The sequence below is a fragment of the Stegostoma tigrinum genome, chromosome 25 (genome assembly GCF_030684315.1).
Source record: "Stegostoma tigrinum isolate sSteTig4 chromosome 25, sSteTig4.hap1, whole genome shotgun sequence".
In the NCBI taxonomy this organism is placed as follows: domain Eukaryota; kingdom Metazoa; phylum Chordata; class Chondrichthyes; order Orectolobiformes; family Stegostomatidae; genus Stegostoma; species Stegostoma tigrinum.
Genome location: NC_081378.1, coordinates 13,880,920 through 13,896,480, shown reverse-complemented (window position 1 = coordinate 13,896,480; position 15,561 = coordinate 13,880,920). Strand labels below are relative to the sequence as shown.

Below are 15,561 nucleotides of genomic sequence, written 5' to 3'. Positions count from 1 at the left end.
CTTCAATTCCCAAAGGGGCCAGGAAATGCTTAGATTCCATCAAACTTGTTTTTCTTTCTGTAGAATCCAGAGGAAATTGGCTGATACTAAACAAAAGCAATGCTGCTGAACACTGGGAACAGTCTACTTGAGACCACATAAATGTCTAATAAGTACAAGCTTGAGGAAATGTAGATGATGAATAATACAGCAGCTTTAAAAGTTGAAAGATGTTCAGTAAGTGATCTCTCTGTCTCTCTGTTGCTCGTAGATCCGAGTAGACGGGCCTTCCCATGGTGCACTGCAGTATGAAACCATTCAGGTTGTGGAGAGTGGTGCCATTCTGCGAGACATGTCATTGTCTGTGGATCGTCAATATCTGTATGTCATGTCAGAAAAGCAGGTAAGACTCAGCCTTGGAATGTTTACAAGCTGGCGACATGACACTGCTGTGTCACTGTATAAATGGAACTGAAAGTTGCCAAAATTTGAATTCCAGCGGGCACCACTATCAATCAACAAGCTCAGTTTGGTGTCACATGAGATTCTGAATGGGGCAGTACAGCACTTAGCACTGCTACCTCAGCAAGGTTTAATTTCAACCTCGGGTGACTATCTGTGTGGAGTTTGCACATCCTCCCAGTGTCTGTGTGGGTTTCCTCTGGGTGCTCTGGTTTCTTCCCACAGCTCAAGATGTGCAGTGAGGTGGATTGGCCATGCTAAATCACCATAGTATCCAGGAATGTGCAGGCTAGGTGGTTCAGCCAGAGGAAATGTGGAATTTCAAAGAAAGGGTGGGGGGAATGGGTCTGGATGGGATTCTGTTTGGAGAATCAGTGTGGAGTTGATGGGCTGATAGGTCTGCTTCCACTCTTTAGGGATTCAATGATTCTGTATGTGTGTGTGTGTGTGTGTGTGTGTGTGTGTGTGTGTGTGTGTGTGTGTGTGTGTGTGTGTGTTTATTTTGAAACAGATGGCATGGCAGAGGATAAGGATTTTGAGGTCACTTTAACTTAAGGATGCAGTGGCCAATAAGAAAAACGCATTTATAGGTGAGAACAGTTGAGTGCGGAATAGATTGTGGGCGGTGTGTTCTCACCAAGTTGGAAATCAACAATGATTTGAGAGATTGGAAGCCGTGATGTGTTTCCAAAATGCCCTGATGGAATGCCAAAGCAGCTTTTATTTGTTCTTTTCCTGTGAGAAACATTCTCCTCATAACAGCCTATTTTATAAACATACATTTGCTTGGCATGTCCTTTCAATTTCAATGTGGAATCTCTTTGTAGTTGCAAGGTTTGGCCTTTCCAAGCAGGGCCTCTCGATTGAGCATGTTAATCCAAGGGTACAGCAGTTCGATGTGGTTGGAGCTGTCATGCTTTGAACACTGCTGAGTCATGAAGTGTAGTGTGACCTTTTCTCTGATAGATCACCACTGACAACTCACACTCCTGTCACACTGTCTTGCTGAAAGGAATTTACTAGCTGCTTCACTCAGGGGCCAGTGACAAGGGCAGTCACCAATCCTGTCTGAATGGGCCTGGATTTCCGGGTCACTTTCAAGAGTATTTTTAACCAAGTCACCTTTGGTAGAGTGCTTAGCTTTGATAACACAGCATGTAATGTCAAAGTGGAGTTGTCAGTATGCTGTAAATACCAGGATATGAAACGGAATGAGTCAGTGGAGCTTTACATTCGGCGTATGTCAGGGTTTTGCAAGAGTACAAGCTCTTAATGAAGCTCATAAGATCTCTCTGGATCAGCAACCACTGTGACCCAATTCCTCAATTACTACACAATTATATCTGATGTAATTGACGGAAATTCTGTCGAGGAGAGGTAGGGTCATGCTCCAGTTAATCCTGAGCTCATTAAAATGGAGAGCAGTAACAACATAAATATCTTTGTAATAAAAAGGGGAGAGATAACATTAAACTCGTTGCAGTGGGGAGGAAGGGATTGAATCACGCAACATAATGGTGGGGTGAAATACAACTGCGATTGCCCAAGGCAGCTCTCTCAACATGTGAGCCCAATCACCTGCAAGGACAAGGATAGCAGGGGCATGGAAACACTGCCAGTCAAGAATTTATCCTCCCCTGTATCACCGCCCATGCCCTCACTCCCCAACTAAGTCTCCTACTATCCAGACTTGGAGTTACATCACTGTTCCTCGTCATCAGTGGATCAAAATCCTGGAATCCTCTCCTTAACAACAGTGTGGATGTATCTGTATTAGTTGGATTGTAGAAACTCAGCGCTATCTTTTCAAGATGGTTGTGTATTGATTATGTTGCTGGCCTAATAGTCCAGAAACCAGGATATGAAACGGAATGAGTCAGTGGAGCTGACATGGATTCATATCCAAAAGCAGATGAAATTTGAATTCGGTAAAATTTAGAGTCAAAACATATCCCAGTGATGACCATGTAACCATAAAAAAACCCACTTTGTTTTCTAATGCCCTTTAGAGAGAGAAATCTGCTGTCCTTACCTGGTCTGGCCTACATGTGACTTCAGACCCATAGCAATGTGCTTGGCTCTTAATTTCCCTCTGAAATGGCCTGTCAGTCCAAGAGAAACTAGGACAGAAAGCCAGCTGGCCTTACTTGTGATGCCCACATCTCATGCAAGAATAAAAAAATTAGGGATGGCTAATAGATACTAACCTCTCCAATTCCTGTAAATAAAGAAAGAAAGAATTCAGATGATCCATAGCACCAGCAAATCGGACCATACTAGAGATAAAATACAACAGGTCATCTTTACAAAGTGACCTGTTTTTCCAAACAATGCTGTTACTTTTTTCTCCATCATGCATAGCTGAAAAATGGAACAAAAATGTCTGCTGTGACATTTATTTTGGCTCTGATTGGCTGAACATATCAGCATAAGTCCTTTCCAGCCTCATCCTGTAAAGCCTAACAGGTAAAAAAAAACTGTTAAAATCCTGAGTTTTGGCTCCACAGATGTAAACAGGTTTCCCTCAGGCAGTTCACTAGTCCAGGCACCTTATGTGGTTTGATTTTTCTTGTGTAGGAGCAGGGCAGCCAAGACCAATCAAATGGCTGAATAAGACGTCATACCTTTTCATGATTCTGGTTTCACTGCATCTTCACAAACTGAACTGTGTGTCTTCTGGGCCTGTCCTAAAGAATGCTCCCAAAAGTGAAGGTTTTTTTTTGTTTTTGTTGTTGCATTATGCCTTTGAATAATTAATTCTGTGTCTGTCATGAAAGGAAAGGCAGTTGCATTTTGTTATGGTTGACAACAACTGCAAGTACAGCCAACATGCCAGAGCAGACTGCTGGCTTGCAAATTCAATCATGTCGAGTGATTCACCTCGCTCGTCTGAATCAGACTGAATTAATTGAGATGAGACATGCATGTGTCTCATAGCACAATGGGAAACAGGCAATTATCGCTTTTGCTGTGACTTGGTCAACATTCCACCCTCAGCTGATATTACCCTACAGCAGGCATTTACCGTATTGTTCAAGAGGGGTCAATGCTATTGGAAATTGGATGCCACACTCTGCTATACCCCAGCAATCTCTGCATTTCATGTGGAAAGTGTAGAGATATATTTTGAAGTGAAAAACACAATGGGCAAATTAGGGTTTACAGGTAGAATATACATGTACGCTGTGGGTTTAGAGTCGGGAATGGGGATGAACGGTTCTCCACGTGCATCTCCATGGGCAGCACAGTGTCTCAGCGGTCAGCACTGCTGCCACACAACGCCAGGGACCCGGGTTCGATTCCAGCCTTGGGCAACTGTCTGTGTGGTGTTTGCACATTCTCCCCGTGTCGTGTGGGTTTCTCTCGGTGCTCCAGTTTCCTCCCAAAGTCCAAAGACGTGCAGGCTAGGTGGATTGGCCATGCTCAATTGCCCATAGTGTGCAGGGACGTGTCGATCAGGGGGCTTAGAGGGATAGAGGTCTGGGTGGGATGCCCCAAGGGTCAGTGTGGACTTGTTGGGCCAAAGGGCCTGTTTCCACACTGTGGGGATTCTATGAACATCTATGAACAATTATAGAGGGACAGGTCTGGGTGGGATGCTCTGAGGGTTGGTATAGACTTGTTGGGCCAAAGGGCCTGTTTCCACACCATGGGGATTATATTAAAAAAAAGTTGGTTACGTTACCAATCCATGTCTTATTCCTGTAGGTTCTCACATGAGCTAGCATCTCTAATGACCTCATTCAACCTGAAAACTCTCTCTCCTCTGCTTATTTACAGCAGCACTGTTGGCCCCATGTTGCATCAGCATGTGTGGTCATTACACAGTATCAGCTGCTCATCATGCTGGATGTTGCTACCTGATTTACTATAGGAAACTGCTTCATCAAGTGTGATGGTGTCTGTTATAACTAGAAGAGTCATTTGGAGTTGACAAAATATAATTTATTACATGTTAATAAATATCTACATATTCTATCAAAATGATAGACATTTGAGACTTTAATGAAGTGCATGTTAGGTTTCATATTTTCCAGGTCCTAATCTGTTTTGCTCAGAAGTCCATTTACATCATCGCAATGAATCGTGCTTATGACTGTGCTTAGTGTTAATCCTTTCAGAATCACATGTAACATTGTCCACTTCTGTATTATTTGTAACACCAAGACACAAATACTGCTCAAAGAAAATGGGAACATTATCATCATTTTTCTTATGTGTTCCATGGTTTGATTCCTAGTTTTGACCACAGCAGTCTTCTGGAAGTTCATCCCCCATTCCCAAAGACCCAATATTTGGTGTCAATGAACTTTGTTCGCCATGAGCACATGTTGGGAAAGTATCCACTGGTGCTTGCAGGGTTATTTCTTATGATTATCTCCTAAAACTTACATTTAAAAAAAAATACACTTGGTACTACCCACTGGTCATTTTCCAGTGATTATGTTTGACCTACAGTCCTGATGACTCTACTTTGGCAATGTGATGTTGTGAAATTACAAACACAAAGTTCTAGAGATCTGAAATAAAATCAAAAGTACTGGAGAAACCCGTCAGATCTGGCAGCAATTAAGGAGACATAAGCAGAATTAACGTTTCAACTTCAACCTGACTCTTCTTCAAAATTGTCAAAGTTATATTGATTCTGGAATTGAGAGGGTTGGAATTCCCTGCCCAGTGAAGCAATTGAGGTTATCTCGTTGAATGATCTTTTTGAATAGTGGGCCAGATGGCCGACTACTGCGCCTATTACTTATGTTAGGATACTGTTTATTCCTTATTATTCCTCTTTATTTATTTGTGTGGGAGCCTGAAGGAAAACCAATGTTTATTGGCTGTCCCTATTTGTTGTTGAGAAATTTGTGGTGAGTTGTTGCCTTAGACTAAGGCAGTTGCCCAGTGCAGGGTTGCCCACAGTGCTGATTGGTAAGGGACTTTCCAGGAGTTTGACACAGTGACAGTGAAAGAATGGTAATATGGTTCCAAGTCAGGAAGACAAGTGACTTGAACAGAAACCTGCTATGATGATATTCCCATCCATCTGCTGCCCTTGGTCTTAAAGCTCGGAAGGTGCTGTCAAAAGCGTTGTTGCAGTGCATCCTGGAGACTTTCAACACTGCTGTGACAAAGCACAGTGATAGAAGCATTGAATGCTTAAAATGATCATTGTTGTGCTCTCAAATGGGCTGCTTCGTCCTGGTTTCTGTCCAGTCTATTTGAGTATTAGTGCTGCTCTCATCCAGACAAATCAGGAGCATTCCAACCTACACCTGACTTGTGCCTAATGGGTTGTGGGAGGGCTTTCAGGAGTTGAGAAGTGAGTTACTTACTGTTGAATATGATAGATGCAGTGTCAAATCCACTCAGTGGGAGAGCTGTAACAGCTCTTAAGATGCTTAAGGTGGGGCAGTTGTTGAGGGTCTTTCAGACAGTGATGGTCTGGAGCAAAAACAACCAAGCCTTTTACTCCAAGATAATAAAATGTGAGACTGGATGAACACAGCAGGCCCAGCAGCATCTCAGGAGCACAAAAGCTGACGTTTTGGGCCTAGACCCTTCATCAGAGCTCTGATGAAGGGTCTAGGCCCGAAACATCAGCTTTTGTGCTCCTGAGATGCTGCTGGGCCTGCTGTGTTCATCCAGCCTCACATTTTATTATCTTGGATTCTCCAGCATCTGCAGTTCCCATTATCACAAGCCTTTTACTCCAGATCTGGTAATCCCTGCATGATGTGTGAATCAGAAAGGAACCACACAGAATGCTAATGGCCATTGTCGAAGACAAATGCATGGTCAATTAAGCAAGACGGTGGGTAGATATATCAGACAGTATGGAAGGACAGTGTTGGAGATTCTCATTTGGAAACATATCTCCACAGAAAGATCTATTGAAACTCAGTGCATTCAGGGAAATTCAGAGAAGCATTGAAAACTTAGATCTTATGAGTTCAGACTGGCTTCTGATGTGGTGAAAGAATCAATGAAAACAAGTGCTTAGTGCCCTTTTTTGGATCAGAAGAGTGAACATCTGAATTCAATAATGAACTAATTTTCTTAGGGTCTTCAAAATGTGATTCCAAGAGGAATATTTAAGATCATCTATTGTTTTGAGGCTGGGGAAGAGTAATAAGACTCTCAGAGTATTGTAAACAGGCTGATAGAAACACTATAGGTTTGTGACTCAATGGTACAGCAGAGATGCAGCAGCACACAATCATTGATGGTCATTTAAATATGCTGATGTTTATGACCTTTTCACTTTAACATTCCAAGTAGCCATGGTGACACAAGTCAATTACCTTCAAAAGAAGGTAGGATCTGGTTAGAAAACATTAAAGGTACAGAACAAATCTGAGTGATAAGATTGCTGAATAACTTGCAAAGAACAATAAGACATTTTGGCAGTGGTGCACAGTACAGGAATGCAAAAACTGAAGAAGATGAGATGGCTAAAATAGCTAAGTGTATGTTTCCTATGACATATTTACTAATAAGGAGGACACTAGCTGTATCAAATATTCTCAAGGTTAATGAGGCAAGGTATTTGACAAATCAGATGAAGGATTGGCAGATAGAGTTTAATTTAGACGAATGTGAGGTGCTGCTTTTTGAGAAGGCAAATCAGGGCAGGTCTCATGCACTTCATAGTAAGATCCTGGGGAGTGTTGCTAAACAGAGACCTTGAAGTGCAGGCTCATAGTTCCTTGAAAGTGGAACCCCAGGTATACAGGGTAGTGATGAAAGCATTTGGTACTCTTGTCTTTATTAGTCAGTGCATTGAGTATAGGAGTTGGGAGGTCATGTTGCAGTTGTACAGGACATTGGTTATGCCACTTTTGGAATATTGTGTGTAATTCTGGTCTCCTGCTATAGGAAGGATTTTGTGAAACTTAAAAGAGTTCAGAAAAGATTTACAAGGATGTTGCCGGGTTTGGAGGGCTTGTGCTAAATGGAGAGGCTGAATAGGCTGGGGCTATTTCCTCTGGAGTGTCAGAGGCTGACGGGTGACCTTACAGAGGTTTATAAAACCATGAAGGGCATGGATAGGGTAAATAGAAGATCTCTTTTCCCCAGAGTGGGGATGTCAAAAATTAGAGTGCATTGATTTAAGGTGAGAGGGGAAAGATTTAAAAGAGACCTAAGGGGCAACCTTTCCACACAGAGGGTGGTGCATGTATGGAATGAGTTGCCAGAGGAAGTGGTGGGGGTTGGGGATTGGCGATTGGTACAATTGCATCATATAAAAGACATCTAGATGGGTATATGAATATGAAAGGGTTTAGAAGGATATGGGCCAAATGCTGGCGAAAGGGATTCGATTTATCTAGGATATCAGCTTGGCATGAGAGATAATGGGAACTGCAGATGCTGGAGAATTCCAAGATAATAAAATGTGAGGCTGGATGAACACAGCAGGCCCAGCAGCATCTCAGGAGCACAAAAGCTGATGTTTCGGGCCTAGACCCTTCATCAGAGAGGGGGATGGGGAGAGGGAACTGGAATAAATAGGGAGAGAGGGGAAGGCGGACCGAAGATGGAGAGTAAAGAAGATAGGTGGAGAGAGTATAGGTGGGGAGGTAGGGAGGGGATAGGTCAGTCCAGGGAAGACGGACAGGTCAAGGAGGTGGGATGAGGTTAGTAGGTAGATGGGGGTGCGGCTTGGGGTGGGAGGAAGGGATAGGTGAGAGGAAGAACAGGTTAGGGAGGCAGAGACAGGTTGGACTGGTTTTGGGATGCAGTGGGTGGAGGGGAAGAGCTGGGCTGGTTGTGTGGTGCAGTGGGGGGAGGGGACGAACTGGGCTGGTTTAGGGATGCAGTAGGGGAAGGGGAGATTTTGAAACTGGTGAAGTCCACATTGATACCATTAGGCTGCAGGGTTCCCAGGCGGAATATGAGTTGCTGTTCCTGCAACCTTCGGGTGGCATCATTGTGGCAGTGCAGGGGGCCCATGATGGACATGTCATTTAAAGAATGGGAGGGGGAGTAGAAATGGTTCGCGACTGGGAGGTGCAGTTGTTTGTTGCGAAATGAGCGGAGGTGCTCTGCAAAGTGGTCTCCAAGCCTCTGCTTGGTTTCCCCAATGTAGAGGAAGCCACACCGGGTACAGTGGATGCAGTATACCACATTGGCAGATGTGCAGATGAACCTCTGCTTAATGTGGAATGTCATCTTGGGGCCTGGGATAGGGGTGAGGGAGGAGGTGTGGGGGCAAGTGTAGCATTTCCTGCGGTTTCAGGGGAAGGTGCCGGGTGTGGTGGGGTTGGAGGGCAGTGTGGAGCGAACAAGGGAGTCACGGAGAGAGTGGTCTCCCCGGAAAGCAGACAGGGGTGGGGATGGAAAAATGTCTTGGGTGGTGGGGTCGGATTGTACATGGCGGAAGTGTCGGAGGATGATGCGTTGTATCCGGAGGTTGGTAGGGTGGTGTGTGAGAACAAGGGCATCGTCTTTGGGCGGTTGTGGCGGGGGCGGGGTGTGAGGGATGTGTTGCGGGAAATACGGGAGACGCGGTCAAGGGCGTTCTCTACCGCTGTGGGGGGAAAGTTGCGGTCCTTGAAGAACTTGGACATCTGGGATGTGCGGGAGTGGAATGTCTTATCGTGGGAGCAGATGCGGCGGAGGTGGAGGAATTGGGAATAGGGGATGGAATTTTTGCAGGAGGGTGGGTGGGAGGAGGTGTATTCTAGGTAGCTGTGGGAGTCGGTGGGCTTGAAATGGACATCAGTTACAAGCTGGTTGCCTGAGATGGAGACTGAGAGGTCCAGGAAGGTGAGGGATGTGCTGGCGATGGCCCAGGTGAACTGAAGGTTGGGGTGGAAGGTGTTGGTGAAGTGGATGAACTGTTCAAGATCCTCTGGGGAGCAAGAGGCGACGCCGATACAGTCATCAATGTACCGGAGGAAGAGGTGGGGTTTGGGGCCTGTGTAGGTGCGGAAGAGGGACTGTTCCACGTAACCTACAAAGAGGCAGGCATAGCTGGGGCCCATGCGGGTGCCCATAAGCAGAGGTTCACCTGCACATCTGCCAATGTGGTATACTGCATCCACTGTACCCGGTGTGGCTTCCTGTACATTGAGGAAACCAAGCGGAGGCTTGGAGACCGCTTTGCAGAACTCCTCCGCTCAGTTCGCAACAAACAACTGCACCTCCCAGTCGCCAACCATTTCCACTCCCCCTGCCATTCTTTAGATGACATGTCCATCATGGGCCTCCTGCAGTGCCACAATGATGCCACCCGAAGGTTGCAGGAACAGCAACTCATATTCCGCCTGGGAACCCTGCAGCCTAATGGTATCAATGTGGACTTCACCAGTTTCAAAATCTCCCCTTCCCCAACTGCATCCCTAAACCAGCCCAGTTCGTCCCCTCCCCCCACTGCACCACACAACCAGCCCAGCTCTTCCCCTCCACCCACTGCATCCCAAAACCAGTCCAACCTGTCTCTGCCTCCCTAACCTGTTCTTCCTCTCACCCATCCCTTCCTCCCACCCCAAGCCGCACCCCCATCTACCTACTAACCTCATCCCACCTCCTTGACCTGTCCGTCTTCCCTGGACTGACCTATCCCCTCCCTACCTCCCCACCTATACTCTCTCCACCTATCTTCTTTACTCTCCATCTTCGGTCCGCCTCCCCCTCTCTCCCTATTTATTCCAGTTCCCTCTCCCCATCCATCTCTCTGATGAAGGGTCTAGGCCCGAAACATCAGCTTTTGTGCTCCTGAGATGCTGTTTAGCCTGCTGTGTTCATCCAGCCTCACATTTTATTATCTGCTTGGCATGGATGTGCGGGACTGAAGGGTCTGTTTTCATGCTGTACCTCTCTACGACTCTATGATTAACAAGTATTTTTGCGTTAGTTGTGATGAATTGTAATGAAGGCAACAGGAAATTTTGTGGAACTGGCTGTGGTTGTTAAACGACCATTGGCCCGGGGAATGTATCACACAACTTGACGCAACTGAAAAGGTTCAAAGTGGATGAAATATTGGAATTGGACAAACACAGTGACTGATGGCCAGGATCAATAATGGAAGCTATTTGACAGACTAGGCTGTAGGACACATCAACAATTGAATAAGAAGTAGAATTTTGGAGAAATGGAATATAAAAATGGCCTTTTTAGCATTTATTGCTAAAAGTAGGGAAATATTGATGCAATTGTACAAGGCATTGGTGAGACTGCAACTAGACTGCAACTATATAGTTTTGGTCCCTATATGTGATGAAGGACGAATTTACATTGGAGGCAGTTCAGAGAAGGTTCAATTGATTAATTCGAGAGGTAAAAGGCTTGTTTTATGAGGACAAGTTGAGCAGTTTAGGCTTTTACATGTCAGAGTTTAAAAGAATGTTATGTTAAGTTTATGTCTAACACAAGAGCTAATACATTTAAGCTAAGAGGGGGAAAGTTCAAAGGAGATGTGAAGAGCACATCTTTTACACAAAGAGTGGTAGGTGCCTGGAACATACTGCCAGGAGTAATGGTGGAGACAGGCACAACAGGGGTGTCTTTAATGGGCCTTTTAAATAAGCACACAAATAAACAAGGAATGGAGGGATATAAACCATGGGCAAGCAGCAGGAATTCATTTAATTTGGCATCATGTTGTGCACAACATCATGGGCTGAAGGGCCTGTTCCATGTTCCATGTCCTATGAATGATTCAAGATCTGATTGAAGTACATAGGTTGCTGAAGTAGACATTGAACAGATGGGGTCATTTAGAATGAGAGTTCATAGTTTTAGGCTGAAGGGTGGTATATTTAAAACAGAGGTAGGGAGGAATTATTTCTAGCAAGGGATTGTGGACGTCTGGAATTTACTACCCCAGAGTGCAGTGGATTTTGGGACACAGAATTAATTTGAGGAGGAGCTAGATTCTTAATTAGTAATGAGTTAAAGGCTTGTGGGCAGTACACAGGAAAGTGGATTTGAAGCGTGGATAAGGTCAGCCATGATTATATTAAACGGGCTTGAGGACCTGAATTGACTGCCCCGACCCTAGTTGTCAGGTTCATAAATGGAAATTTTGAAGGGGGATATTTGGCCTTTTCTTAATTTCTTTCAGCAATATTACAGTAAAACAGATGTTGCTACTCTTTTATGGTTCATCAGAATATTCAGGTTTTTTACAAGTCTCACATAGAAGACCTCTAATTCAATTAAATGCCAGAGAAATCAAAGTTAAGATGCAAAATTAGATCAGAAATTAACTGCTAAGTCTGAACACTTGACATTAAGCAGTAAATACAGAAAAAGCTAGAAAGAATCTCTGAGGAATGATGTTAGAATGGCAGGAGAAGTAAATTAGGGTCTTATATGGATGCATGTTATTTTCAGTTTACTGCCACATCCCCCACTCTCCTATTCAATGGTTATTCTTTCTGAAACCAGCTAACTCAGTGCAGGCCAGGGATTACATCAGTGCCTGGGTCTTTCCTGCTATCTACATATTCTGATCTATGTGGCTCAATGCCACACCATCTGGTCTGTTTACTGAGCCATTGTGGAGCAATCCAATTTCATATTCTCATTAAACGGAATTGTTGTGTTTGGTGCAATTTTACAGGCTGGAGTTTTTTTGCTTGTGAGGAAGTGATCTATTGACATCACAATAAGTTGTTTCTAGTTCAAAAGTCACATTTGGCAGCCCAGTAAGTGAAGGCCAGCCTGATCTCCTTGGGAACTATTTTGAGAAAGTGCAGGTATTTCACTATTGCGAGGCTGGTTAGCTTCTGGAATGCTCAGAGTCACCGCTGTGCTGGAGCTTGCCTTGCAGACTGGAGTGATGAAGAGAAAAGAAGCTGTGTTGTACTGTTGTGAGCAGCTGAATGTGAAGGCCTGGCTTTGTGCTGCACCCTCCCATGTCCCTGGTGCTGAAACCCAAATGAACATCCTCTGTCAAAACCTCATTGAGAAATGGTAGCAAGTAGACTATAAATAACAGACTCACTCTCTGTTTGTTCGTTCTTACCCTAACACAGAGTTGCCTTGACAAGCAGCAAGCTCATAAAGTGCACTGTGAAACATGGAGTGGCCCAGGTGGTGATACTTTGGATTTAAATAAGTGACCCACTGTCATTGGACTATTGCTTAATTTAGCGGAAGTAAATAAAGAACTAGTGAAAGGGTGGTTGATGTTGATGGTTGTTTATGATGTGCGCTCACACACGGTAGAGTTAGGCCTCACTAAACCATGCTCTGGGTTTTAAACAGCAGCCCACTGGATCTTGCTTGCCTCCCACATCTGGTGGATCAACAGCAGCGCGGTCTCCCACATCTTCTCTCCATGTACCAGAGAGGAGTTGAAATTGTCTTGGGGAACATTATAAAAGCTGGTGGATTACATGAGATCAGAGAAATATTTCTGTCCCCATGACGGGGGCTGTGTATTTGCAGAACTGACTGCTTCGCCTGTTGAAGCTCAGACCCAGAGGGAAGGGGTGAGGAGATGTCAGTCTGAAGTCGTGGATCTTGGAGGGTTCAATGCTTTTCCTCCGTCATCTGAAAGGGTGGTGGGAGGAATATTCAACAGTAACTTTGAAAAGGACATTAGAAATATTCTTGAAAAGATAAAACAGAAATGGCAGAGCTGCATTGAAAGAAGTAGGTAACAGGGCTCATTATAGAGCTCTTTGAAAGAGCTGGCACATGAATGATGGGCCAAATGGCCTGTTATTCCATGTGATCCTATACAGTGTCTGTTAAGTGAACTCTCTCCAATTGAAAAACAGTTAAACCGTGGAAAAGTAGATGCTTTGTTTTATAACATTATGACACAGCACAGAACACATGCATTACGCATCTCACAACATTGGATCTTGCTTAAGTAAATGTTAAGAACTGTGAGGTTAGGCAGCAGGTCAGTGAGGGACTACAGTAGAGCTAAATTAATAAGATTTCTTCCCTCTACGTCCTACATACTATTACTGCCCTTGTCTGGTGGGATTATATGATTCGGAGAATCTTAGTTTTGGTCTAAAATATGCGTCTTTTCTGGACAGTGAAAAGTGAGATCTATACAGTTGGGGAGATTTCTTTTGCTATCCAACTGTGGAGCTTAACCTTTGGATTTAATATGCCACAGAAGTCTTGTGTCTTTGATCAGACATGACATCAGAACTTTGAGAAGGTCAGATGTGACTACCTGGTTTTAGTCAGGTTGGACTTTTTGAGGGGGATCGGGTGATGGTACTGGGGTGGGATTGGTGTTGAAAGTAGGGTGATTTGAGAGGCATTAGGACTATTTGTTTTGGAGCATTAAAAACCATGTAATTAGCCAGCTGGATTTTATAGCAGTCACGTCTGATAAAACCTCAAGGTCAGAGAATGTGTAAAGCCTGACTAAAGCCTTGGTGCCATGCGGCTGAGGGGAGACTTGTGGGGGGCATGTAAGTGGAAGGTTAACAGGCAACAGCATTTCTTGGCCCTCAGCTGTTTGTAGGGGCTGTGCATTTTGGATTCCTCTAATTAGAAATGAGCCCACAGAGATCCATTTAGAACTGGCTAGTTCTTAAAAGCTTATGATTTAAAATTGTGACAACCTCTCTATTGATTATTATAGTTGATTAGTCAGTTCATTGAATAAAAGGAGTGCAAAATATAATTACAGGAACATTCAGAGGAAGAGCTGTATACTTTCATCCGTTGTATCATTCAGTGCATGTGTATGTACTGCACTTAGATTTTGTGTTAACATTTAACAAGTCATTAGGCAGGACAATAAACACTAAGATAATCTGACAGTCTCCAAGTGGTCATCATAAAGGAATTGTGAAGTCCTCTGGCACAATCTGAAACATGGTTGTGAAAATTTGAGTTCATACAAAAGGAAAATTTCAAAATGCACCCCCCACTCCCGCCCCAACTCCTCCCCTCTTGTCTACTGATTCCCCACTGAGTAATTCGGTTTGCAGCAAACAACTGCACCTTCCAGTCGCAAAACATTTCAACTCCCCCTCCCATTCCTCAGAGGACATGTCCATCATGGGCCTCCTGCAGTGCCACAATGATGCCACCCGAAGGTTGCAGGAACAGCAACTCATATTCCGCTTGGGAACCCTGAAGCCCAATGGTATCAATGTGGACTTCGCAAGCTTCAAAATCTTCCCTCCCCCCACTGCATCCCAAAGCCATCCCAGCCTGTCTCTGCTTCCCTAACCTGTTCTTCCTCTCACCCATCCCTTCCTCCCACCCCAAGCCGCACCTCCATTTCCTACCTACTAACCTCATCCCACCTCCTTGACCTGTCCGTCTTCCCTGGACTGACCTATCCCCTCCCTACCTCCTCACCTATACTCTCCTCTCTACCTACATTCTTTTCTCTCCATCTTTGGTCTTCCTCCCCCTCTCTCCCTATTTATTCCAGTTCCCTCTCCCCATCCCCCTCTCTGATGAAGGGTCTAGGCCCAAAACATCAGCTTTTGTGCTCCTGAGATGCTGCTTGGCCTGCTGTGTTCATCCAGCTTCACACTCTGTTATCTTGGATTCTCCAGCATCTGCAGTTCCCATTATCACCCCACTGAGTAAGTGCTGTGTCTCAGAGACAGCATTCTGGGTTCACATCTCACTGTGGGGTTCAGAACACCATTCCCAGCAGCACCTCAAGTCCTTTACTGAGGGTGTGCTATTTGTTGCCATGTTCAGGAATTAATTGATCTGCCCTCCCAAATGATCGCAAATGGATTCCGTGGCACTATTTCAAGGTCAGCTGTGCAGTTCTCTCATGACAGAGTCAACATTTTTCAACAAATGCAGTTATCTGGTCATATGTTTACCTATTACTTGTGGGAGCTTATTATGGACCAAGTGACTTTTGCCTGTTTAACAGCAGTCAATAGAGTTCAAAGAGAACCGTTGGCTATAAAGTGCTTTGAGAAGCTCTGAGAGCGCCGTACTTTGCTGTGATAATAAACTGCAAATAAAACCAAGTTCCCTTTTCATTTGTGTTTGGAGTCGACAGCCATCTAATGCCTTGGCCAAGGGAAATGTTCTTCATAGGTGATTTTTGGCAGGTTATTAGACTGAAATATTGGATCACACTAATGAAGGATATGATGGGAGAGTGAGGTTGAAGTAGGAAGACCACTTCTTCATAGCGCATCCTTACACTTTGTATTT

General features: G+C 44.5%; 1 protein-coding gene across 7 annotated transcripts in view; it reads left to right on the top strand.

Moving 5' to 3' along the window:
- The window catches only part of plxna4 (plexin A4), a 658,721-nt gene that overhangs the window by 331,419 nt on the left and 311,741 nt on the right, over window positions 1-15,561 (top strand). For all 7 annotated transcript variants that reach the window (XM_059654487.1, XM_059654491.1, XM_059654488.1 and 4 more), the window contains exon 4: window positions 251-382. In XM_059654487.1, the coding sequence (XP_059510470.1) occupies window positions 251-382 (132 nt within the window). The remainder of the gene's footprint in view (window positions 1-250; window positions 383-15,561) is intronic.